This window comes from Morus notabilis, unplaced genomic scaffold, assembly GCF_000414095.1.
Source record: "Morus notabilis unplaced genomic scaffold, ASM41409v2 Scaffold1225, whole genome shotgun sequence".
Classification (NCBI taxonomy): domain Eukaryota; kingdom Viridiplantae; phylum Streptophyta; class Magnoliopsida; order Rosales; family Moraceae; genus Morus; species Morus notabilis.
The window spans coordinates 141,664-169,516 of record NW_010357682.1 but is presented as its reverse complement, the minus strand read 5'-3'; the positions used below and the strand labels follow the sequence as shown (position 1 = coordinate 169,516).

The window sequence follows — 27,853 nt, the reverse complement described above, 5'->3', positions numbered from 1 at the left end:
ATATATATATATATAAATATATATCACATAAAAGTGTTTAAAGTTCATTTAAATTATTTGTTCTGAAATCAATGACAGGAAACTAAAGAACAACATGCTTAATGGGACATTGGACCTTGGAATCTCGTACAGCAACCATCTGCAGCTCATCGAGTTGCAGGGTAATTTAATTACCGATTTTGAGAATGAGGATAGAGTACACGGTGTTCAGATAATGTAAGTAATAAACTTTTTTCCTTTTCTTCTCTTTTTTTTCTCTCTCTCTCTCTTCTTCCTTACATGATGCTAAAGAACAAGTGCTTTTTGAAGATAGTTCCATTGCTCAATGAACTCCGCTTTTGTGCAACAAAATTTCTGTATTGGCGCACCATGAACATATCCGTGTTTAGCAATTTGGACCTTTGAACTTTTAATTTTGTCAAGTGGCGCTTTAAATTTGAAAATGAGTCGCAATTGTCAATTGTGGTCTAATAGTAAGAGATGTCAATTAATTCACAAATACCCCACAATTTTTGCAAAAAAGTGACACAGGACTTTTTGTTGGTTGGCAAGTTTGACTGAAATTTTTAGTTTCAACACTTCAAAGTCCCCAACACTTGAACTCAAGACCTCTCTCCTTATAAGGTCCTTAAGTCAAGTACCAACACTTGACTTAAGAACTTTATATGGAGGGAGGTCTTGGGTTCAAGTGTCGGGGGATGCAAAAGAAATCTCTGAAGGCCACTAAGTGCTCAGAGGAGACGGTACGTATGAGTAACGAGTATAAGATCCAACTATATCGGGGTCCCGCTAGGTGGATCCCATAGGGGTTGAGACGTTACAATATCCATTGAATACATTTCAAAGACTGTCAAGTTTAGGGTCTTAGATGCCAAAATTAAAAGTTTGAAGTCCAACTTGCCAATGACAAAAATTTCAGGGTGCATTGGTACAAAAGTTCCATTTAAAAATATCTATGACATGAAAACTAGAATTATCACGTAGCAAGTTATGAGACCCAATTATCATACTTTTTGCCATGTGACAAGTCAAATTATTTGTTCGTTTTCCATAACAAAGGACGTATTATCTTTTCCATATTTTTCTGTAGACTTGTGGAGAATCCAATATGTGAGAAAACAGAATCAAGATTGAGTTACTGCAATGACTCCGTTTCGCAATCCAATAGCTCTTATGTCACGGCGAAAACTTGTGTTCCAAGTCTCTGTAGTGCAAATAAAAGATCAAGCCCCAACTGTAGATGTGCTTATCCATACACAGGAACTCTATTCTTCATAGCTCCTTCCTTCTCAGATTTGGAAAACACAAATCACTACAAAGACTTTGAGAATTCTCTCATGACCTTTTTTAAGCAGTACAATTTCTCTTCTGATTCTGTTTCTCTGAGTAATCCCACCAAGGATCACTCTAGCTATCTTGAGATAGGGCTAGAAATTTTCCCTCTCAGTCGAGATCGTTTTAATCGAACTGAGATTTCGGAGTTAGGCTTTTGTCTTAGCAACTAAAGTTACAAGGCTCCTAAACCTTTTGGAGCTTACTATTTTATTGGTGATCATTATGAAAGCTATGCAGGTAATTGTCAAATGAACATATGCTAACTTGAACTTTGGCGAAGTTTCTTCTAGTAAAAATTATACTACATGGCATATTTATAAGAGCGGAGATTTTCACTTTTTATGCGACTGAGTAACGTAGTAATTATTACAATGACTTTAATTTTTGCTATTTGTAGAATATTCTTAATTTTTTGTTATATTTCAACCTTACTAGTAAGGTTATGTGATATGTCTAAATTTCTCATTTTTCTTAATTATTTAATATGTTTTTGAAATCTCTAAACAACTCTCTTCATTTATGGAATAGAACTTCCCACAGAATCAAAACGGTCAAATGTTGGCATCATTGGAGCAGCAGTTGGTGGATCCGTTATTGTTCTAGTGTTACTGCTTTTTGTGGTAGTGTACTTTTTCAGTTGGAAGAGAAGAGCAAAACAGGGCAGCCCTTTTGGTAAAGAAAAAAAAAGGCTACTCTCTCTCTCTCTCTCTCTCGACACTTTTATTGGTTCTCTCTCTCTCTCTCTCTCTCTCTCTCTCTCTCTCTCTCTCTCTCTCTCTCTCTCTCTCTCTCGACACTTTTATTGGTTATTTTTCACCAATTTAGGTGACAGGTGCATTGCAGTCCTCCTATTAGTAAATGCAACTTTTCCATAGTAATTAATAGGGTAATGGTTTTAATATGGATCAATACGAGGATGACAACCTAATATTGTCATTAAAAAGCTAGAATACCTAACATTATTATGTAATATCTATGAGTTTTTGTTGCTGTAACGTGTAACGACCCGCACCCCCACCTGGTATGATATTGTCCGTTTTGGGTCTGAGCACGCGCGGTTTTGCTTTTGGCCTTGTGCCTCAAGAGATTGATGGTTGTCACATAACGGTAACCAAAATATCTAAAGAAACATCTAATTTACAGGTCTATCTTGGAACTCTTCCAACAGGAGAACTCATAGCCATCAAAAGAGCTAAAAAACTAACCCTACAGGGTGGAGTGCAGTTCAAAACTGAGATTGAACTTTTGTCGAGGGTTCATCACAAGAATCTTGTCAGCCTTGTGGGATTTTGCTTTGATCAAGGTGAACAAATGTTGGTCTATGAGTATGTACCAAATGGTACTTTAAAGGATAGTCTTTCAGGTAAATCCCCTTATTTTTCTGCAATTGTAGTAATAAGAAACTCTAGCATTCTTTTTCTCTATTTTATCTTTTCTTGATTTTGCATTGAGTAATCTCATACTAATGTGATAAACTCTGTTACATTTTGACACCTTAGCTTCATGTTTCATTGAAATCACTTAGAAGGCTTCACCTTATTTTCATAAATATATTGTTGTTTCTTTCTTTTCCCCGCCTCTCTTATAATGTAGATAGCAGGATCGGAGCCTTTTTTTTTAATTATTTTTTATTTTCGGGAGCAAATGTTAAGTCGAAATCTTGAACTAAATTAAGAGCATAATAAATACAAAAAATATCATAAGAGGGAATGCAATAAATAGCCGATTTATGAAACTAAATTAAGTAAATAGTATATTTTAGTTTTGTATTTCACTATATCCCTTCATTTTAAATTTTTGTTAATCTATGTGTATTCTTTTTTTTTTCCTCCAAATATATAAACTTTAGTAGTAGTGTACCCAAATTTTTGTTTGTTTGAATTTGAAACAATAGGTGGGCTGCAAAAAAGATTGAATAATGAAGTATGATTAAAAGTTAAAAACTATGGGTAAAAATGAAACATTTTAAAATATTTTGTATAAATTTTGGGATTAGAAGATTTTAAGGATTTCCTAAAAAAGGATTTTAGGGAAAACAAAATAAAAGAAAAAGTTTAATGATGGCACTTTGGCCGTAGGGCTCCAAGCTCTGTCCTTCCACACACACATATAATTTATGACAATTAATGAGATCGGATTCTTATCACGCCACATCATTGAATTTTTATATTTTGTAGTAACTATATACCGATAGAAACGTAATTATTAAAAACTCGTCTATATATATATATATGTGATCAAATTTTTTAGTATAGTACTGTACACTTTTATACTGTCATATTTGCATGAAGAGCCGTTAATTTTTTTCCCTTAAATATAATATCATATAAGTGTTGGTACCATAAAAAGTTCCTAGCAAATGAAGTTAATACACCTAAACATGGCTATATTAAGTTATTTCTAAGAAAGTTTGGAAGAAAATAGATTGATTTAATTAGATACTCGTATTATTCTCTTAAACATGTATTATCACATACATTTTGTCCTTAATTATCAGGTGAGTCAGGAATTATGTTGAACTGGAGAAGACTTGAAATAGCTCTTGATACGGCTAGAGGACTGGCATATCTTCATGAACTTGCTGACCCTCCAGTAATACATAGAGATATTAAATCAACAAATGTACTTTTGGATAATCATTTAAATGCAAAAGTTGCCAATTTTGGTCTCTCCAAGCTTGTGGGAGATTCTGAAAAGGATCATGTTACCACTCAAGTCAAAGGGACAATGGTAAGCATTCGGCCATTAAATTATCCCAATTAATTGTGCATTTTGTTGGTGCAAAACAACTCATTTTGTTATTAGTTTTCCGTTAGGACAGTGATGAGAGCAGGTTCAAATAGAAATTAAAATTTTTATTATGAGATAAAACACTGTAATAAAATGGTTTGAATTATGTTATAAACCCGTGAAACAAACAAGTAATAATTTTTAAAGGGGTTTTTTAACACCTGCGGGCCGCTTGAATTTCTCGCGGTTAAGAACTTTTATACCCGAAAGTTTTTTTATTTATTATTATTTAGTATTTTTTACTATTTGGATTTTAGTGGCTGAATTTCAAAATAATAGCAATTATATCCAATAGTAAATAGTTAATACTTAATGGGGTTAAATTTTGGACCACAAGATTTTGACTTTTTGCCACATGTGCTCAGAAACTTCTCATGATTTGGCATTTTCATTCTTGAAATATTATCTTTTTAACAATTTAGTCCATAAAGTAGTCCCAGAATTTCTCATTACACGTTTGGTTCATGGATTCAGAACTATTCTCGGTTTACGTGTATTTTTTTGAGAGAAAATACTGTAGCGAGCCACAAACCATGATTCGAACTATGACACGAATCCTCATACCAAACACTCATTTAATATCTGACCCCATTAACATTTGGACTCGGACGTACATGATATTGTTTTGAAAATTCAGGGATTAAATTGCTAACAAAAATTATATATTTCAAGGACGATAGTGCTAATCACAAGAAGTTCAAAGAGTGCAAGCATTCAGAAATAGGCTATAGCTTGTGAAAAGTTGTTTCAACCATTAGTATGTAATTGTGTCTTATCTAGGGGTGGCAATTCGGGTTGGCAGATCGTGTTCGTGTCGTGTTGACCTCTTCAGTTGACACGAATAGGTCTGACACGAACACGACCCGTTTATTAATCGTGTCGAAATACAAAACCCAAACACGACCCGTTTATTAGCGGGTTGACACGGCACGACACGAATAACCCGTTTATTAAACAGGTCATAAACGTGTCGTGTCAACCCGTTTATAAAATGGGTGATAAATGGGTCGTGTTAACCTATTTATGAACCTATTTTTGAACATGTTTATAAAATAGGTGATAAATGGGTTGTGTTAACCTATTTTTTAACATGTTTATAAAATGGGTAATAAACGGGTTGTGTATTCGTGTTACCCAAATATGACACGTTTAATAAACGGGTTAGGGCGGGTCAATTGCGGGTTGGCGGGTCAACCTGAAAATGACACGTTATTTAATCGTGTTTCATGGGTTCGACCTGATTTTGACCCGTACCTATTTCTGATAAACCCAAACCCGCTAATTTCATGCGGGTTTCGAGTCGTGTCGTCGTGTCGCTATCCGGATTGCCAGCCCTAGTCTTATCTTAACAAAAAATAAACATAAATTAAGGGAAGAAAAAAAATGTGATTGTGTTTGATGAAGATGCACTATTAATTTTATTGTTTTGGTCAACTTTCCCTTGTTGTTGCAGGGCTACATAGATCCCGAATATTACACAACGCAACGGTTAACCGAGAGGAGCGATGTTTATAGCTTTGGAGTCTTAATGCTGGAGCTCATCACCGCGAGAAGACCTATCGAGAGAGGGAAATACATTGTGAGAGAAGTTCGAACAACACTGGACAAAACTAAAGATTTATACAACCTCCATACGGTTCTTGACCTAGGAATAGTCGGTTTCGCTACAAGACTAGACGGTTTCGAAAGCTTTGTGGACCTGGCGATGAGATGTGTTGAAGATGAAGGAGTAGACAGGCCTACGATGAGCGAGGTCGCGAAAGAGATCGAAACCATTGCGCAGCATCCTAGTTCGAACCTCGACAAAGAATCGACGTCTACGTCGGTAAGTCGTGAAGATTGAATCACGAGGGAACCACCTTCCATCCTTGCAGCCAAGAGTCCATTGATGAGAAAAGATAAGAGCCTTAATAACTGAGCGTTGTTTGAACTCAAAAATGTTCAATTCGGTAGTATTTAGTTGACAGGCTTGTCTTTGCCTATGTTAGTCATTATTTAGAAGATGAAATTTTAGATTGAGAATAAATATATCAAAAGAATTGAAGACAAAATATCCTCATAAAAATTAGAGTTTTATCTTTCAACGCTGTTCCACATAGCTTTATGACTTCATTAGCCATCTTGTTGATCAGCCAAGCCCACTAGTCTTCCCCCAAATTGTTAGTTATTTATCTGTACAATTTTGATATTAAAATTATGCTTAAATTTTCCAAAAAAAAAAATGTGTGCTTGAAATTCAACTTTCTAAAAGTGATATTTCTCTAAATTGCGCAAATTGTGATCTCTCTATGAGCAAAACAAGGGGAGTTAATGTAGTTATCCCTTGTATTTATGACCAATAAAGTGAAAACTTCAAATCACAAAATGTTACTTTCTACCCAAAAAAAAGAGAAAAAGTCACAAAATGTTACTAATCCATTCGTTTGTCGTTACATTACAAATTGGTCCATCATATGTTTTTATATGTTTTTATATTCCGTATGTGGGATAAGCAACTTAACTTTTCTTGTTCTTGTTCTTGTTCTTTTTTATTATTATTTTTTTAATATAACTAACACATGTACATTAAATGTTTGCAATAAAATTTGTATATCTTTTTTTTTTAAGGAACATTTGTATATCTTGGGTAGTAATTGATAGTAACAACATAGTACTTTTGTACTTTTGCTTAGAAAAATTTCTTAGTGGCGATTACACATTTCTTATTAAAAAAAATAGATTCTCTAGTACGTCTGGTGTACTAGTAAGCCAGATTTTTTTAACCATTGAATCTGCATACTTTTTAATTTTTACGTGATTTTATGCCTATCTGACAGACAAAAAACTTAGCATACCGATATGTTACCGGAGTAGGTGTAGCATCCATTTTTCTAACTGACAAATTAGTATAAATAGATGTTAGGAATTAACTTAAATAATGTTATGTATTAAAATTAGTTAATTTTAACATCGCGTTGAGTTATATTTTACAGGTGAACGTGACGATGACTCGAGGTGCTAAGACAAGTTCATGTCATATTATAGAAATTATATATATATGTGTTCTTTTTTTATGATTTGATAAATGAATATATGTTCATGATGTGATGTACTTCAAGTTATATTGCATGGAATTAAGTGTCTTTAGGAAAATTTTACGTTTTCTTTTATTTTTCCTTTTAGACAAAAGAATAATTTTCATGACGTTAATTTTCAGCTCTATTTTGGACCTTTAAAATTCTGAAATTATTCCTATAAATTATAGAAAAATTTAGATCCTTTCATAAGCTTTCCAACGCCTACTCATTTACGTAAATCGGACATTGGAGTAAGAAGATGCGGCCAGTATACCATCCGGATATCCAGCAGTCTCCGACCAGGTTACTGCACGCGAATAACTACGAAAATTCTAGAAGTTGACCTAACTCTTGTATTTGTCTTCCACACGATTTTACACCCTAATGACAGTCATTTTCCCAGCTGTTAAGGGTCATTTAATCAAATAATTAATCCTCAAATTTATGCCAAATCAATATATGTATTTTCAACTCTTACACACACACACACTCTCTCTCTCCCTCCCTCTTTCTTCTCTTCCTCACGTTCAAAAACACCACAGAGAGCCTCCAAGACAAGCCATCAAACTTCCATTATTTTAACCTCTTTTTGTAAACCTTTGGTTCTTCCAAGCCACAATTAAGAAGATTTCAAGGTATGTTCCATCTCTAATTTAGTATTCATGGTTATTAGGTGATTTCCTTTGGTGTTGGCTCTTGGTTTAAGAAGATGATGAATAATTTTCTTTGGTTGACGATTGAGGAAGGATATATGTGATTTAGGTGAGGTTTTAATGTTCATGGCTGCACGCTTTTATTTTGGGATAATCATGTATGATCCGGTTATGTTTTGGGTGTTTGAGTGTCTTCATAATTTGATAAATTTTAGGGAGGTATGTTAAGAATTATGTTATTTTCTTATATTGTTGTTTCCTTTTTATGTTATAAATTGTGATTTTATAGAAACATGAGTTAGTATATTATATTTGGATTCGAGTTGCAAGATATGTGAATTTTAATGGTCATATTGATGTTTCTAATTCGCTTTGCTATGAGAATTTTTATAGAATGTGTGATTTGAATGTCTTAGGAACATGTCTTAGGGCTGGTTAAAGTATGCATATGGTTGGAATTGATTTTATCTTTAATGAATTTATTTTGGTATTTTCGGAGTTGGTGCAAAACAACTCATTTTGTTATTAGTTTTCCGTTGGACAGTGATGAGAGAAGGTTCAAATAGAAATTAAAATTTTTATTGTGAGATAAAACACTGTATTAAAATGGTTTGAATTATGTTATAAACCCGTGAAACAAACAAGTAATAATTTTTAAAGGGGTTTTTTAACACCTGCGGGCTGCTTGAATTTCTCGCGGTTAGGAACTTTTATACCCGAAAGTTTTTTTTATCATTATTTAGGCCTCGTTCACTTTGCGGATTCGAGTTTTCAATTCGAGCTGAGATGTGACATTTTCTGAGAGCCTTTTATTGTAGCAGAAAAAATTAGATGCGACATTTTCTGAGAGCTTTTTCCTGTAGAAACCTAAAACTAAAAACTCGAATCGGTGAAATGAACGAGTCATTAGTATTTTTTACTATTTGGATTTTAGTGGCTAAATTTCAAAATAATAGCAATTATGTCCAATAGTAAATAGTTAATACTTAATGGGGTTAAATTTTGGACCACATGATTTTGACTTTTTGCCACATGTGCTCAGAAACTTCTCATGATTTGGCATTTTCATTCTTGAAATATTATCTTTTTAACAATTTAGTCCATAAAGTAGTCCCAGAATTTCTCATTACACGTTTGCTTCATGGATTCAGAACTATTCTCGGTTTACGTGTATTTTTTTGAGAGAAAACACTATAGCGAGCCATGAACCATGATTCGAACTATGACACGAATCCTCATACAAACACTCATTTAATATCTGACCCCATTAACATTTAGACTCGGAGGTACATGATATTGTTTTGAAAATTCAGGGATGAAATTGCTAACAAAAATTATATATTTCAAGGACGATAGTGCTAATCACAAGAAGTTCAAAGAGTGCAAGCATTCAGAACTAGGCTATAGCTTGTGAAAAGTTGTTGCAACCATTAGTATGTAATTGTGTCTTATCTTAACAAAAAAATATACATAAATTAAGGGCAAAAAAAAAAAATGTGATTGTGTTTGAAGAAGATTCACTATTAATTTTATTGTTTTGGTTAGCAAGCAAAACTTTCCCTTGTTGTTGCAGGGCTACATAGATCCCGAATATTACACAACGCAACGGTTAACCGAGAGGAGCGATGTTTATAGCTTTGGAGTCTTAATGCTGGAGCTCATCACCGCGAGAAGACCTATCGAGAGAGGGAAATACATTGTGAGAGAAGTTCGAACAACACTGGACAAAACTAAAGATTTATACAACCTCCATACGGTTCTTGACCTAGGAATAGTCGGTTTCGCTACAAGACTAGACGGTTTTGAAAGGTTTGTGGACCTGGCAATGAGATGTGTTGGAGATGAAGGAGTAGACAGGCCTACGATGAGCGAGGTCGCGAAAGAGATCGAAACCATTGCGCAGCATCCTAGTTTGAACCTCGACAAATAATCGACATCTACGTTGGTAAGTCGCGAAGAATGAATCATGAGGAAACCACCTTCCATCCTTGCAGTGAAGAGTCCATTGATGAGAAAAGATAAGAGATTAGGTCCCTTGATTAATAAATTGAGTGGAATTGGCTAACAATGGTTTGATAGGATGAACATAGGAATGATAAGGTCAAGTCAAGTCCCTAGTACATTTGTGTCCCTACTACATTTGTGTGTTTTAGTTTCCATATTTTATTTTATTTTTGTATTTATATTTGTTCTAGTTCTATTTTTATTTCATTGAGTTTGATTGTCTAGATAAAGTTGAGTTATGATAATCTAAGTATTTAGCAGCAATTTAATACCTAATTCCTGTGGAGACGATACTCACTCACCTTTTACTATCAAAACTTGACGCCGTAAGCTTGTGGGCGAACAAGAACATGCATCTAAATGAGATTTCTTGAGCACCAGGGTCTAGAGTATAAGAATGAAATTTTCCCCAACAATAAAAACATGAAATCTAATATATATGACAATAAGGATAATGATATGAAGTTTTAATGTTATTTGTTAATGATGATAATAATCAATAATATCAATAATAATAGGCAACATACAGCTTACCAATAACAAATGTGGTACTTGCTTACATGCCAATTTACCACTATACTCAGCGTTGTTAACAAATCTTATATCATGTATATTAACACCTGAACTTTCTTCTTCGGAACTGAGGCGGTTTAACAAGATTTTCAACTTCACCTCCGAATATCACCACCGTTTTCTCGACAGGTCAAATTTCGGCATGCGTGATGAGTACTTGTCTTATAATTTGTGTTCTGCAGTTGACGTGTGAATTTGAATATTAATAGTTTAAAACCAATGGTGTTGTTAATGCTGGAGCTCATCACCGCGAGAAAACCTATCGAGAGAGGGAAATACATTGTGAAAGAAGTTCGAACAACACTGGACAAAACTGAACATTTGTACAACCTCCAAACGGTTCTTGACCAAGAAATAGTCGGTTTCGAAAGGTTTGTGGACTTGGCAATGAGATGTGTTGAAGATGAAGGAGTAGACAGGCCTACGATGAGCGAGGGCGCGAGAGAGATCGAAACCATTGCGCAGCATCCTGGTTCGAACCTCGACAAAGAATCGACGTCTACGTCGGTAAGTCGCGAAGATTGAATCACGAGGAAACCACCTTCCATCCTTGCAGCCAAGAGTCCATTTGATGAGAAAAGATAAGAGCCTTAATAACTGAGCGTTGTTTGAACTCAAAAATGTTCAATTTGGTGGTATTTAGTTCACAGGCTTGTCTTTGCCTATGTTAGTCATTATTTATAAGATGAAATTTTAGATTGAGAATAAATATATCAAAAGAATTGAAGACAAAATATCCTCATAAAAATTAGTGCTTTATCTTTCAACGCTGTTCCACATAGCTTTGTGACTTTATTAGCCATCTTGTTGATCAGCCAAGCCCACTAGTCTTCCCCCAAATTGTTAGTTATTTATCTGTACAATTTTGATATTAAAATTATGCTTAAATTTTCCCAAAAAAAAAATGTGTGCTTGAAATTCAACTTTCTAAAAGTGATATTTCTCTAAATTGCGCAAATTGTGATCTCTCTATGAGCAAAACATGGGGAGTTAATGTAGTTATCCCTTGTATTTATGACCAATAAAGTGAAAACTTCAAATCACAAAATGTTACTTTCTACCAAAAAAAAAAAAAAAAGAAAAAGTCACAAAATGTTACTAATCCATTCGATCCATCATATGTTTTTATATGTTTTTATATTCCGTATGTGGGATAAGCAACTTAACTTTTCTTGTTCTTGTTCTTGTTCTTGTTCTTTTTTATTATTATTTTTTTAATATAACTAACACATGTACATTAAATGTTTGCAATAAAATTTGTATATCTTTTTTTTTTAAAGATCTTGGGTAGTAATTGATAGTAACAACATAGTACTTTTGTACTTTTGCTTAGAAAAATTTCTTAGTGGTGATTACACATTTCTTATTAAAAAAAATAGAGATTCTCTTGTACGTCTGGTGTACTAGTAAGTCATATTTTTTTAACCATTGAATCTGCATGCTTTTTAATTTTTACGTGATTTTATGCATATCTGACAGACAAAAAACTTAGCCTACCGATATGTTACCGGAGCAGGTGTAGCATCCATTTTTCTAATTGACAAAGTAGTAGAAATAGATGTTAGAAATTAACTTAAATAATGTTATGTATTATAATTAGTTAATTCTAACATCGCGTTGAGTTATATTTTATAGGTGAACGCGAAAATGACTCGAGGTGCTAAGAACAAGTTCATGCCATTTTATAGAAATTATATATATATATATATGTTCTTTTTTTTGATGATTTGATAAATGAATATATGTTCATGATATGATGTACTTCAAGTTATATTGCATGAAATTAAGTGTCTTTAGGAAAATTTTACGTTTTCTTTTATTTTTCCTTTTAGACAAAAGAATCATTTCCATGACGTTAATTTTTAGCTCCATTTTGGACCTTTAAAATTCTGAAATTATTCCTATAATTTATAGAAAAATTTAGATCCTTTCATAAATTTTCCAACCCCTACTCATTTACGCAAATCGGACATTGGAGTAAGAAGATGCGGCCAGTATACCATCCGGATATCCAGCAGTCTCCGACCAGGTTACTGCACGCGAATAAGAACGAAAATTCTAGAAGTTGACCTAACTCTTGTATTTGTCTTCCACACGATTTTACACCCTAATGATAGTCATTTTCCCAGCTGTTAAGGGTCATTTAATCAAAGAATTAATCCTCAAATTTATGCCAAATCAATCTTTTTTTAATTTTACATGATTTATGAGTCAATATGTATTTTCAATTCCTACACACACTCTCTCTCTCCCTCCCTCTTTCTTCTTCTTTTCCTTCAAAAACACCACAGAGAGCCTCCAAGACAAGCCATCAAACTTCCATTATTTTTTAACCTCTTTTTGTAAACCTTTGGTTCTTCCAAGCCACAATTAAGAAGATTTCAAGGTATGTTCCATCTCTAATTTAGTATTCATGGTTATTAGGTGATTTCCTTTGGTGTTGGCTCTTGGTTTAAGAAGATGATGAATAATTTTCTTTGGTTAACGATTGAGGAAGGATATATGTGATTTAGGTGAGGTTTTAATGTTCATGGGTACATGTTTTTATTTTGGGGTAATCATGTATGATCCGGTTATGTTTTGGGTGTTTGGGTGTCTTCATAATTTGATAAATTCTAGTGAGGTATGTTAAGAATTATGTTATTTTCTTATATTGTTGTTTCCTTTTTATGTTATAAATTGTGATTTTATAGAAATATGAGTTAGTATATTATTTTTGGATTCGAGTTGCAAGATATGTGAATTTTAATGGTCATATTGATGTTTCTAATTCGCTTTGCTATGAGAAATTTTATAGAATGTGTGATTTGAATGTCTTAGGAACATGTCTTAGGGCTGGTTAAAGTATGCATATGGTTGGAATTGATTTTATCTTTAATGAATTTATTTTGGTATTTTCGGAGTTTACCGTGCTGGAATTTTTCAGCTTATATGATCTAATTTAACAGTGTTTGAGGGACCAAACAAACTCTGTTTTTAACAAATAAGGTGTCGTTGGAAAGATCTTGATGTCTATTTTCATTTAGCACCAGTTTCAGGTTATTTGAGTTTTTTATGATTTTTTTTTTATGAATTTTAAAGAGATAAAGATCAATCTGTCAGATTTTGTAAGATTGGGGAAATTTGTATAATTATTGGGAATTTTTTGTGTCTTGATGTTATTAAATGATGGAATTGGCCTTTTAGACATTGTTTCAATATGGCATTAACGGTTTTAGATGTGAGCACCCGAGGACCTCATTCGTCATGTCACCGTTGGGAAATTTTAAAAAGTTAAGTAAGGCGTTTATGTAAGTACACTCTCACCTGCAACATAAATTGAATAATTGAGAAGTATATGATTTCGATGGTTATGATGATGTTATGACACTTTTTATATTTCTCTTATGATGATGTTTTGAAGAAAAATGTATATATGTATTTTTATATTTTTAAATGGCATTGTACACCCTTAATGGTGACCAGTGAGCAGTCTTAGTGTCACGGTTGGTATGAGATTTACTACCCCATATTTTTTGTGGCTAGCGCGCTATGATGGTACAACGTTGGGCCCAATATATGATGGATTTTAAAGTTAAAATATGTTCAAAAATAATTGTTCTCATGATGACGTTTATTATTGGTGAATAAAATGTTCATTTACATTTGTGAGAATTAAGCGTCTTACTAAGCCCTTGCTTATATAAGTTATTTCATGTTGCAGACAATTTAAAGGGTAAGATGTAGCCATGGAGAATCTTGGAGCATATGCGAGCTATGCGCGATAGGAAAATGGGAGAAACGATCATGGAATGAAAGTCCTTTACTTTAAATAAAGTTTTAATTTTTACTGTTCATTGTTTTGAAACTTTGGTTTATGGTGGTTTTGATTTGAAGAATATTTTAGACTTTTCTTAAGTTTATTTCACAGTATGGATTTTAATAATTAAGTTGAACCGAAAGGTTTTTTTTATTTTTGAGGAAGTTCAAAATTTTTAAAGTTATAATATGTTTTTTAAAAAAAATTCTAGGTTTTCTTCAAGTCATTAAAAGTAAAGTGTTTTAAGCTTAACTATTTTCCGCATTCTTTAAGAGGTAAATATTTAAAAGTTAAGATAACTATGACGATCCGTGATGGATCGTTACAGAAAGTCCCTAAAAAAAGATTGCCTAGATGATAGTTTCTTTGGTAGGACTTCTCTATCTGTAGGGTCTGTTTTTTACCGTTAGATTTAGTTAAAATCACATTAGATTGAAAGAATATACATAACAGTTTCTTATACAAATTTACGGTTGAAATTAAGGACTTTTTGGCAAAAAAAAAAAAAAAAAAAAAAAAAAAAAATTTTTTTTTTTTTTTTTTTTTTTTGATACAACAGGGTCGCAAACTTCGCTTAAGCCCCACACCAACCCAAACCCTCTGTGCTGCTAAACCAAGCGGTCTAAGACATAAATGATTAGTTTAATAAAAAAGCTTTATGTGCCTAGTCTGTGGATATTGAAAAGTAGTACTTAATTATAAAAATATTGGGCAATTTACAATTAGTAACATCAGCCCTACAACAAGGACGGTTCAAAGCCTGATTAATAAGCCTGATGCCTCATTTAACTCTACTAGCAAAATAAAAAATAAAAAAAAGGTATAATCAATTTGAAATAATATAATATTGACGATATCATTAATGCAATATCGTCTTCTAACTTTTGTGATATTAATTATTCAAACAATTATAGATAAGTTGAATTATGTATCCTTGTTTATTGGGCAACCTTGTGCTAGTTTCCTGAGATTCTCAATTATCATAACCAGTTTGTTGTTGAGTCGATTCACAAAGCACTTGGGAAGCCATCCAGCAGGATCAAGCTGAGAAAAAAAAAAAAAAAAAAAAAAAAAAAAAAATTTATAATATAACTGGTCAATATGCTTTAACATATCCGGTCTGATTTGCTTAATCTCGGAAGAAAGAGGGAAATAGGCTAAGACTTGAGATGAATTAAAATTAATAGGCCAATAGTTTACATAAGTTAATAAATATGCCAAATTACTATTTTCGTCCATAACTTGTCTGGTTATGAATCATAACTTGACAAGTTTGTCTATAATTTATCTGATTATGAACCATAACTTGATAAGTTATGACCTATTAATTTCTATAACTAAAAATTGGCCTATATACTTTCTTAAGCTATTCATATTAGCCTTTTTTCTACTATTTCCCCTTAATCTCCATATCAATTAATGGAATTGCTTGGTCATGTTTATCTTTAATTTGTATTTTCCATTTTTAAAAGTGAAATGAAGAGTGGGAATCCGCTCGATCAAGATGTTTGCTTGAGAAAATCTTAATTATTAGAGAATTTTGTGACGGGCTTAAAAAAAAATAACCTTAACACATTTCTAAATGGTTAGACTATATCAGAATCAGTTAAGAAAAAAAAAAAAAAAAAAAGCATATATAACAATTCGATAGAACTTTTTTTTTTTTTTTTTTTTTTTTTAAGTAAACAGTTTAATGTAACTTACTCAGAGATATGACGGTTTAGAATTGTGACGCTAGTAGGGTATGGAACTTACCCATCGATAGGACACCATTTTCTAATTATTACATCAGATTAAATAATATATGATAATCAGATGAAAATTAGGCGGTTAAAAATCGTATTTTACCAGTAGGGTATTTTTTCACACTCTACCAAATAACTCTTACTCTCTTCTTTTTTGCTTTTTTCCCTTTTTTTTTTTTTCTCTTTTTCTTTTGTTAACTTTAGCAAAAAGTTGTTCTGATAACTCCCATGTCAAGTAAAGAGAGAAAACAGAAAAAGAAAAAAGAAAAAGAAAAAAGAAAAATGCATATATGATTAATTTACCTGAACAACATAGGTGACCATACATGAGTCATCACCTTCAAGTTGCTCCACAACCCAGCCTGATTGCAAAAGCAGTCCTCTTATTGCATTGTTTTGCTTTGGTTCCAATCCTGCTGCTATCTCCTTTGGCAGTGAAGCAACTGCCACCACCTACATGCCCAAGTTGATCAATTTCACAATTTTCTCATATATCCAAGACTTGTAAATAATAATAATTTATCCCAAAAAAAAGGGTTGTGCATCGTAAAATAATTGTTAGATTTCAGAATTGACGTGTGAATTTATCATATTTATCAAACTTTTAACAGGAAGAATTGATTAATTGTGCCAAACAATACTAAAAATGATCTTTGAAAATTGTTCGATATCATATGGGTGTTAGATCCGTTTCATCAACAATCTGTTCTTCTTGTTTGCATCTCCCAATTAGACTACTCATGTCTCTGTCCCTACCATCATTAAGGCTGGACAATTAAATTTTTCCTAACAACGTTTATTTCAAAAAAAAAATAAAAATAAAAAAATCAGTAGTGTCTTCACGTCCCCAGTTTAAATCAACATATTAAAAGAGTATATTAGAACCATCAAGACGGTAAGGATCCTAACAACATTTGGACATCGAATAATAAAACTTTAATTATCAAATTTGCTTTACTAAATTTTGGACACCCAAATGAATTTTCGATTAATGAATGAAATCATAATGGACATGGGGAAAGAAATAAATTAATGTAATATATAAATACATATATATATATATATATAGATATAGATGATTACCAAGGTGCCATCTTCCATGGTTTCACGTCGCTCGTAGACAATGAATTCTCTATTCCTAAACAGTGGCTTAGCATTATCTCCAAACCTCAGACGAATAATGCTCAGATTCTCTTCAAGGTCTTTTATGTACTTGGCTTCTACCAGATCAGAATCCCATTGCTGCATTAATTATATGCATGTTTTTCATTAATACATACATATATATATATATATATATATATGCATAAACTTCAGATTCCTTTCGCAAAGCGATAAAAGTTTACATGTTTTGTCATTTAGAATGAAGACAATTATCCCAAAAATATATAATCATATATACTATAATAAGCAATACTACGTGACAAAACTTTCTTTACATATATAGTTTTTCTTTTCTTTTCTTTTTGATTTGTTCCAAATTAAGTAACATAATTAACTAACTTATTCATCAGTTTGTGAAAGAGTGAAGTCGTCTTATAACACCAATATTTCTGAAGAAAAGAGAGAGAGAGATTAATTTCCGGCTTCATTAGAGTAGACTATGGACAGGGGAAACTTTTTGTTTTTGTTTTTGCGAATTAAGAGCTTAAAATTAACATAAGTACTTCTTAATTAGTTTTACTTTCATGTTGTACCTTTTTGAATGATTAGTACAAAGTTCAATTTTGAGCTATCATACTTGAAATTTCTAGTTCAATTTTTTTTTTAATCATAGTTCTAAACTCGAGCTCGCTAATTAATCCGGTAATTTGGGAGTGTTTAATTCCTTGAATTATGGAAAAACAAAAAAGAAAGTGTTGAAAAAAAAAGAAAGATGAATATAAAAAATAAAAATAAAAATTTGATCACCTTTGCAGCATCAATGGCGTTGGCAACAGTGATGAATTGCTGAGGCGAGAGGGATTTAAGCAGCCAGCGGCTGCGGAAAGTGTGGAGCGAACCGGAGCGGCGCTTCGATATCTCGACTCCATTTTCGAGATTAAGAACCTTCCATCCATCACTACTAACACTAGTTCCGCCATTGCCATTGGAGTCTGAAGCTGAAAGCAGTTCTTGAATGCAACTTTCACTCGCGAAGTGCACATACCTTCTTAGAGAATCCTCACTTACGGACCTTCATCAATTATTTCTTCATGGCATTAAACAAAGTTCATATTCGAAAATATCGAAAACCCAATTCAGAAGACAATGAAATGAGTCTGATTTCTAGCTATGTAAATTTAAAAAAAAAAAAAAAAAAAAAAAAAAAAAAAGGAAAAAAAAAAGTTGTTTTGATTCACTCACCATGATCGGCTACAAGGTGCTATGGCTGATCTATTGCTCATCTTTGGTTGCATATTTCAAGTACTAGGGATAATTGATCAAGTTTGGTCTATCTAGCTACCTTCTTTTTTCTTTTTCTTTTTTGTTATTTTTACATGGGGCTCTTAGGAAACGATATGTACAATATGTTCTTTTGTGTGTGTATATATATACATACATATATATACAATACAAGAGAGAGGGGATTTGTAAAGGTTAATAAAGAATACTTGTAATTTGAAGAGAAGCTAAGGGAGGAGTGTAGAATAATATGTAGTGGGCCGAAGCCATTGATGCACATGCAGTGCCAGAAGCAGCTCCATGATTAATACTGCTCTCTCTCTCTCTCTCTCTCTCTCTCTCTCTCTCTCTCCCTCTCTCTCTCTCTCTCTCTCTCTCTCTCTCCACTGCCCCACGCGCACCCATGTTTAATCTTTCTCTCTCTCTCTCTCTCTCTCTCTCTCTCTCTCTCTCTCTCTCTCTCTCTCTCTCTCTCGGAAAAGATAGATTCTTTTTGGAGCCAAAGGGGCACCAAGAACAAGGGGTGTGGAAGATGGCGCACATGGAATGTTGGTGGCTATCAGGAAATTCAAAACAAGATAGAAAAAAAAATAAAAAAGAAAAGTTTTGAGAGAGAGAGAGAGATGAGGTAAAGACTAAAGAACAAAAGCTAAGCCAAAAGGCAAAGTTTATATGCTCTTGGTGCTACGAGAGTTATTTTGCAAAGGAATTCATACCGGTAGAATATAAAATTATTGTTGATCCACCTCCTAAAAATTTATTAAGTTTTTTAAAAAAAATTATAAACTACTCTATAGTTGCATTATCATTCCCTATTAAAATTATTTTCATATGTTAGGCCTTTAGTTTCCCACATATTTGCCCATTGTTTGACGTATTGGTGAAGAAAGAGTTTTAAAATATAAAATTATTGTTGGCTCACCTTCTAATAATTTAGGTTTTTTAGAGAATTAATAAACTAAAGAGTGCATTAAGACATAGTTCTAAATCCTCTGTGTTTTCATCAAATCTCATTAAATTATTATATAATATAATTGTACTATTATTAGACGGTTGAAAATCTTACTATTTTTCCATTTCACGCCATATCATAGAATTCTCTAAAAATGAATTGCATACAACCAATTGAAAAAAAAAAATAATAATAAATAAATTAAATGGCGTGACTGGTGCTAAGTGGAAGGAACGCTACTATAGGTATAGTGAATTATTCCATTAATATTGTGATAGGACTCTTCATGGACTAAAATATTAATGTTGGTTGGAATAGTGTTTATAGTCCTGGTTTTCACCAATAGCATTGACTTATAAAATTTGATCTGATCCTATAATATTATGTTTAGTGCACGATCCGTTTGTTGTTGATGTGAATGTTTGTTTGTCTTCTAATTACTTTTTTTTATATAATAAATTAATATGTTTAGTGCATGATTAATATGTTGTTAATGTAGTTGATTGTAAGCCTTCGGTCATAGGTTCTTAATTTGACTTTTAATTTATCTTTGTTATTCTTTATTTTGTTTTTAATAAATTCGATATTTCAGGATTGAGGGTACCAAGCTTAATCGAGATGTTTCTATTTCTTTTTTTTTTCTTTTTTTTTTTTTTTGTCTTTATTCATCGGCTTTCGAGTAATATGTTGTTAATGTGTGATCAAAAGAAATAGAGAATTTGAAAAAGGTGACAAAAAACTTCACTTTCGGAATTATACCATGGATATGGTAATTTCGGGTTTGTGTCACATAAATGTAGTGGTTAGAGATTAACAAAACTTGTCATAAATTTGAACTACTAAAAAAAAGGAAAAAAAAAAAAAAGAAAACTTACATAAATTCGAAACTAGATAGAAGTTGTGTCATGCCACTTTTAATTTTCTCAAAAGAGAAATGGTAGTATGCATCTATTCACCACTAGTGATATTCAATATTTGTCTATTAATTTCTTACTTTGTTGGGTCACAATCCATGGGTGACAAAAAAAGTCTACCAAAACACCTTCGCAAGGACCCCATAATCACGTGATTAGGAGGCCTTTGGCTGCCCACTACCAAACACAAAGATGGCCAATTGTGTCCCAGTTTATATATATATATATATATATATATATATATATGTATATATATGTATGTATTGCTTTTAGGGGCGGTGGTCCTAATTCTGTAAAGGCAGTTCAGAGTACTTATTCGCCATTTCCATTTGATGTTCTTTAATTAGACAGCATCAACATATCACATTTTAAAGCCTTTAATATACCCATTTGCTATATATATATACATATACTTTTTATTTTGTTTGGTAGCATTGGATTATAGACCCATGCGGTTGAAGCTCACATGCTTAAAGCACATTTCTTATTAAGAAAAAAGAAACTTGTTAAACGAATTGACAACGATACAACAAGATCAAATGTAGTACTGTCAACTTAAGTGATATATAATGGTGTGTGTGTGTGTGTGTATATATATATATATATATATATATATATTATGTATAACCCTCACTATCAAGTATAACAATGGATGTTCATAACGACAATACAATCGACAATTAACAGTAACACTTTCAGGACATATTTACTTTATGTATGAACGAGAAATGTAAATCGCTTACCTTATCATTGATCATGTATAATTCTTTTGGTATTATTTCTATGGTAATTGAAATAAACGATGAGTTTACTTATATTGCTTTTTCAAGTAATAATTATTTTGTTATGTACAATGATACTTTAGTGGAAAAAAATAATAATTGGAAATTTTTTTATTTTATTTTCAATTTCACCTTCCAATAGATGAGTAACCAATAAAAAAAAAAGGAGTCTATAATCCTCATTTTCATTCAGTTTCTTCTTTCTCTTTTAAGCGTATTGCATTTTCTATTATATTCAATTACGGTTTGATAAACATATTTTTAGTACAATAATCAATAATCATAACAAATGCAACTTTTTAAGAGTTCGAATTATTGTTTCCATTTTTCATGCCCCGATTTTCTGTTTTATTAATCAATTCTCCACTACTTATTTACCTTGTTATCTAAATTTAATAAATGACCACATGAATAAGAACTGAATACTAAAATATTTGTGTAATTAAATGAGGTATCAAAATTTAATTAAAGAGACAATCAATACGGTAGCATATTTAAACTCAATTTTTTTTATTTATTTATAGATTGACATAATCACTTCAACGAATTAAAAAGGTACACGTCACTTTGTTGGTATTAGAAATTTTTTGCTAAAACAAATAATACACCTAAATTATTCGACTTGATAATATTCTCACTACTGTTATTAAAAAGTTTTACTACAAGATAATGATGAACAATAATCAAAGATTTAAAGCAACTTTAGGAACCAAAAGTGGAACAACGACAAAAGACGAGTAATCTAATAATGACAATTTATTTGCACTCATAATTACTCCCAAACATTAATGAAAAACAGCAAAAACCAACTTAAGATGATTAATGTATTATATTAATTTACTGTCCTAAGAAGCCCTTAGTTTGGAAGCTCTCAACTGTGTCCTTCACAGCATCTTCTAAAGGAGTAAATACCAGCCCCAGATCAATTAATCTCTTTGCTGCGTCTTTGCATTCCTTTAAACCTGGTTGGGTCTCCCCATTGAACCTAAGATGATGAAAAGAAACCAATAAGAAACATGATTCAGAATCATTCTCGGTTTACGTGTGTTTTTTGCGAGAGAAAATACTGTAACGAACTACGAACCATGATTTGAATTATGACACGAATTCACTAACCAAACGCAAACTTAATTGCATATATGGAAATGTACTCGGTTTGGTGGCCACACCAATCCAATAAATATAACATTTTCTGTTCAAATGTAGCACTTAATGAAATGTAGTCTCTTGCCATGTTACATTAAACTTGGTTTAGCATTATCATGTTACACCCACAAGTTACAAGTACGTAGGAAAAATGTTACATTTGTTACGTAAGACAATGCATGTATACATATATATATATACACAAGTACACATACATTTATATGGGTGTGTGTATTTATGTACATTTTTGGCGATTTTGTCCTATGAATTTTTAGTGTATTGTTGGCAAGTTGTACCTGATGTTTTAATTTGTTTTGAATCTAGAAAATATCAAAATATCCCTAAATCAATCAAAGATGTTAAAATTATTGGACAGAAAATCCTCATTTACAAACAGCATATGCTCTGTAATTTTAGACCTCATTCAGTTCGTAGATTCGAGTTTTTAATTCGAATTGAGATGTAATTCTATATGAAAGTTTTTCACTGTAACATAAAAATTAAATGTGCATTTTTATGAGAATTTTTTACAGTAACAAAATTAAAATTAAAAACTCAAATTAGTAAAATAAACGATGCCTCAACCTCTGTGTTCACATGAGTTGTTTAGTGGCTCACGTTATTTGTACGATGGCATTTCAGTCCAAATTTTAATAGTTGTTATCAATTGGTAGACGGTTTCCAACACTGTTAAATTTCGGAATAATTTACTAAAAACTAGAACTACAGGAAACAACTTACCAAAGTGTGGAAAAGTTAGCAAAAGTGTCGAACAATCCTCAAAAAAAAAAAAAAAAAAAAATGTACTTGCTTTTAATTGTTGGTGCTCTGAATAAAGAAATAAAAACTTATGGATCCCATCAGCTGAATTCTTATAAAATATGGGAATTGGACAAAACTGTATGCAATAAGTTTGTATATACGGCCCAAAAAACTGTACTGACAGAAGTTCCAAAGCTGATAATACCAATGATAACTTCAACTTTGTTTTTATTGTACACTAATAATGTCTTTGGTACCTTCAAATCTAAACTTCCAGCTTGTCCTGTTTCCTTGTGGCATGCATTGCCAACTAGTTTTCTCTAACTTTGCCCCCAAGAATTTAAATTTCCTGCTGGAAAATCTATTATAAGCTGACAATGGCAAACTTAATGGTACAAACTTAAAATTTATGTCACTAAACTCACTAAAAAATATACTAGTAGGATGTTACAAATGTCCTATCAGATTATTAAAAAAAAATTTTTATGGCTGGACATTTTTGGAGTGTTTTCTTATAGAATGTTTTTGATATTCTATCAAGAAAATTTTTTCTAATCAATAAAAATGGCATAAATATAAAGCTGTTGCATTTTGATGGTATATTTAAGGAGTTTTTTTTTCCTTGAAATCAATCCCCAGAGACTAAAGAACTAATGTAATGATAACCTTACTAATTATTGCAAAACACTATTGTGTGTGCATAATTATAAATAGTTGGGACCTTCAAAAAAGGCCCATCAAAAAGCAAATGGGTAATCATTTCTATTGAGCGTCTACATTTCAGGGGGCACAAACTCGTGGAACATGAAAACTAGTGAAAAACAGTCGTGTTCTTGGAAATAACTACTTAAACTTGTAATTGTCTTTTTTGTTCATTTATTTTTTAAAAAAATAATTTCATTCTATAAATTGGGACAATCGGCATCGACTTTAAAAGTTAAATCGATCGATACTTACAAAGCGGATATAATGGTGCAGCCTAGTCTCATATAATATGAACCGTCTGATTTAGAATAACAAGGATCATCCTCTAAATTGAGATTTTATCATACAACTTTATTGGCAAGCAAAGACTAACAAAGAAAATAACTCCTCTCTAATTGTTCCTTCCTAAGAATTTACCAGCTATAAAGATATAAATCTTTTCTGCTTCAGGTTAAAGGACAAGAAATAGACAAGGGGCTGCCTAGGATTCTAAGCTATTGGATAACAAATCAAATTATTAAACCTGATGAGAGAGAGAGAGAATGGCTATATATGTTTCTATCTGCACCACTTGTCTATAATAATTAAGTTCTTGTTTGTTTCACTAGTTTAGTTCAGTTCAATTTAATTTAATAGTAAGTACAGTTTGAATAGACGTTTGGTAAGTATGCAGTTTGAATTATATTTTCCGTTTAAATTGAGTTAAACGGTTAAACTTAGAGTTTAACTTATCTCTCAAGTTCAACTGTTCAAGCCATTTTGAACAGTAAAACGTGTTTACTCTCTCTGCTTTTCACACCTACTAAACACAAATTTGAATTTTATTTCATGTTCAAATTAAAATTTTAACTGCACATCCAAATAACAATTCAAACTATAATTTAAACTACATAATTTGAATTTTTCTATTCAAATCAAAAAGTTAAAAACCAACAAAATTCAAACAACGGGGACCAAGATCAGAAACTTTGATGGGACACAAGGGACGTATGGTAGGTGAAGCTTCCACAACCACAGTAATATATATATATATGTATGTATATGTATGTATGTATATGTACACATATGTGGGGGAACATGTCCTCACTTTCCAATGGCCATCAAGTACTAATGTCATGAAGCTCTAAAAGATGAGTTAAGAAAGATGGGCTGGACAAACATGGATATCGTTGAGCTAAGAAAAACTCCTTCCAACATTGAACATTTCTTTTGGGCCTTGTTTGGTGTAGAGGATCAAACTATAGATAGGAAGGATCAAGGACGTTTATGAAAATAATTCAAATCCTAGGAAACAGTCCTTTTTATTATTAAAAAAAAAAAAAAAAAAAAAAAAAAAAAAAAAAAAAAAAAAAACAACAACAACAACAACACTAACACACACCGTGAAAAAGTAGTTTCACAATTTTTTAATCCATCATTTCAGTTTTACAGAACCTACAAAATCTTGACATGTGTATATTCATACTAAAATTTTTCAAGACGTGTATCATTGCTCTTTTTATAATATATAGAATATATATGTACACACACATATAGAAGAAATCCGTAGGCAATCCAGGACACAATGATGATCCAAAATGCCCATCATTGAATGGATTACTCCAACTATTAAACAATCACAAAGTGGATAAGGCAGAATGGGAACTGAATGAAGATAAGAGATTTTCATTCATTGAATAGATATAATTGATCTCTCAAGCCCACCTGTGCACCACATGAAGTGCGATCATGACATTCACCTTGGATCATCACATCTCACAATGGAGAAATGGACCTTTCATTACTTGCACCATAATCAATCACCAAACTTGCCTTTCAAGAAGTACTTGTTCATATATATATATATATATATATATATAATATTCACAAAAGAAATCTCATTTCCATCTTACTTTCTATACACCAAGAGAAGAAAATTCACTATTAGGCCATCACTTTTGAAGAAGTTTTGTTTAGTCCTATTATTATTTGAGGTGTTATTGCCACTAGACAATTTCAACCACAGCAAAATTTCGAAGTTCCTATCCAATTTCCGCTGTACCATTATATATATAGATTAGTATTAGACCATCTCTAATGCAAACAATATTAATGCTATACTTGACATTAAGAAGTTTAAAAAATGAATTTTTATACTAGACTTACTCTATTCTATTTTGTGCTTAATGATACTATTTAAAACGTTAGATTTATTTTTTCTCATAATTATTAAGTTTTAGAACTTGTAAAAGTGAACTTAAAAAAATTTAAACTGACAATGTTATAATGATTAAATGAAAATGTTTATATCAATCAATTAGTATGACACCAATTATAACATATACTAAATTTAGCATTAAAAATAGCATTGTATCCGAGAGTAATTTTCCTACTTAAGTGCTATAATTTCAAATTAACACACTACATTAATTTGACACTGCACTGGAGATGCTATAATCTTACACTGGAAGGCACCATTGCTCCAACCAACATAATTAGCTTGAGATTTTGGCAAGTGATGTCCCAAATCATACAATATTTTCCCTTCAACTCCACAATCATTACAACTTTCGGAATCCACAAACCACCAACAATGATAACAACCAATCTTGGGAAAACAGATTCAAGTTTCAGATAGAAAGAAAGGATTGATATGGAGTAACATGAGATAGCACACCAGAACATAAGTACAATATGTCTTATCACAGCAGAGCAAAATCTAAAAACTCGTTCATTTTACCGATTCGAATTTTCAATTCTAGATTTCTACAGTTAAAAGCTCTCATAAAATGTTACAAGGTAACGCAGAAAAATACTAACCTGTGCACAGGAAACTGGGGATAGAGTTTGGAGACTCTCTCGGCGAAATCACGGAATTGAAAGATGCCATTCGTGCAGAGGTATCTGCCCGAAGCTGCAGGAGTCTCGAAGAGCAAAACCTGCGCCTTTGCGACGTCCTGAACATGAACGGCTCCTAGCCAGTGATACTCCTGAGTGTCTTTGGCACCCTGCAGCAAGTTCAGCAAAACAGCGCAGCTTGCATTCAGGTTTGGCTGCAGCAACGGGCCAAGACACGTCGCTGGATGGATTGCCACCACGTCGATTCCATGCTCCCGGGCGAATTCCCAGGCCGCCTTCTCTGCCAGTGTTTTCGAAACCGGATACCATTTCTGAGAAAAAAAAAGAAAAAAGAAAATGAACAAGAACATGAATGGAAGGTGTTAAATGTGAAGGTATAAAGCTTTTTTTTTTTTTTTTTCCTTTTTTTCCCTCCAATCAGAATTAATTTCAAGAAAGGCAGGTTAGTTAGTTAATTTTCTGGCGAGTGAGACTAAGTCAAAAAGTGAGATCTCAGAGAGTTTCCTGAGAACTTCAGATTGGCTAGTGAATAATTCAGTGCTGTTTTTTGAGGTATTTTATCTTTGCTAGTCCCTTTGATATCTTCAAAGCTAATGTCTATCCTAGGTAAACCTATAATTTTGTGTACCAATACATACTATTTTAGATGTTATATCTATTTTTTGTCATAAATTTTGTATTTGAAATTTGTAAAAAAATGGTATTTTTAATAATTTTTAAGTAATTTGTAAATGACAATGTTGTAATTTTCAAGTGGAAAAAGCAACACATCAACTAATAATAAAAAAATTAGGGATAAAAAATGACCGGAAAAAAATTGAAATAAAAAAAAATATCAAAATTTGGCTCGTGCTATATTTGGTATTAAATTTAACACTTGAAGCATCTCCAATGCGCATCAAATTGATGTTTAAAAGTCAAAATGCTAAATTTTGATATCCACGTAGAAAAACCACTCTCAAACATAACGTTATTTTTATACTAAATTTGACATGTATGATAATTAGGTTTATGGTTGATATTTCTTCTTGGTCAAATACGGCATTAGCATATTGATATTTGCATTCGACATTAACATTAACAGATTATAAATTTAATATAAAATATAGCATCCTATTCTATATCCAAACGCTATATTTTGGTATTAACGTGGAAACTTAACTAGAGACTTTTATCCTCGATCGTCATCAACACAAAGTAATAGTAATGAGAGATCCCTTTCAGAAACAACAGAAAAGCTCAAATCATTCATCAATGGAAGCTAGAGAGAGAGAGAGAGAGAGACCTGGCGAGACTTGCAGTAGTCGAGGTCAGTCCACGATGACTCATCGAAGGGCTTCTCACTAGGCCACGCCGGGTTCGGAACCATGGCAGAAATAGAGGACGTGACGACCACGCGCCTGACGCTCGTCTC

At 32.2% G+C, this 27,853-nt stretch overlaps 2 protein-coding genes and 1 pseudogene across 2 annotated transcripts in view; 1 reads left to right on the top strand and 2 right to left on the bottom strand.

Annotated features, from left to right (window-relative positions):
* LOC21399539 overlaps positions 1-9,764 on the top strand; it is a 16,839-nt pseudogene extending 7,075 nt beyond the window's left edge.
* Positions 9,765-14,887: 5,123 nt separating this feature from the next.
* LOC21399537 (START domain-containing protein 10) lies at positions 14,888-18,650 on the bottom strand. The gene is made up of 5 exons (XM_010090403.2): positions 18,302-18,650; positions 17,867-18,131; positions 17,039-17,197; positions 16,259-16,408; positions 14,888-15,254 (listed from the first exon to the last, which is right to left on the bottom strand). The coding sequence occupies exons 1-5, from the start codon at positions 18,352-18,354 to the stop codon at positions 15,135-15,137; spliced, it is 747 nt and encodes a 248-aa protein (XP_010088705.1). The 5' UTR covers positions 18,355-18,650; the 3' UTR covers positions 14,888-15,134.
* A 3,083-nt stretch (positions 18,651-21,733) lies between these two features.
* LOC21399536 (cinnamoyl-CoA reductase 1) overlaps positions 21,734-27,853 on the bottom strand; it is a 6,702-nt gene continuing 582 nt past the window's right edge. The window contains exons 2-4 of the mRNA XM_024173243.1: positions 27,725-27,850; positions 26,401-26,750; positions 21,734-21,973 (exon numbers count right to left, since the gene is read on the bottom strand). Of these exons, the coding sequence (XP_024029011.1) occupies positions 21,826-21,973; positions 26,401-26,750; positions 27,725-27,850 (624 nt within the window). The 3' untranslated portion in view covers positions 21,734-21,825. The remainder of the gene's footprint in view (positions 21,974-26,400; positions 26,751-27,724; positions 27,851-27,853) is intronic.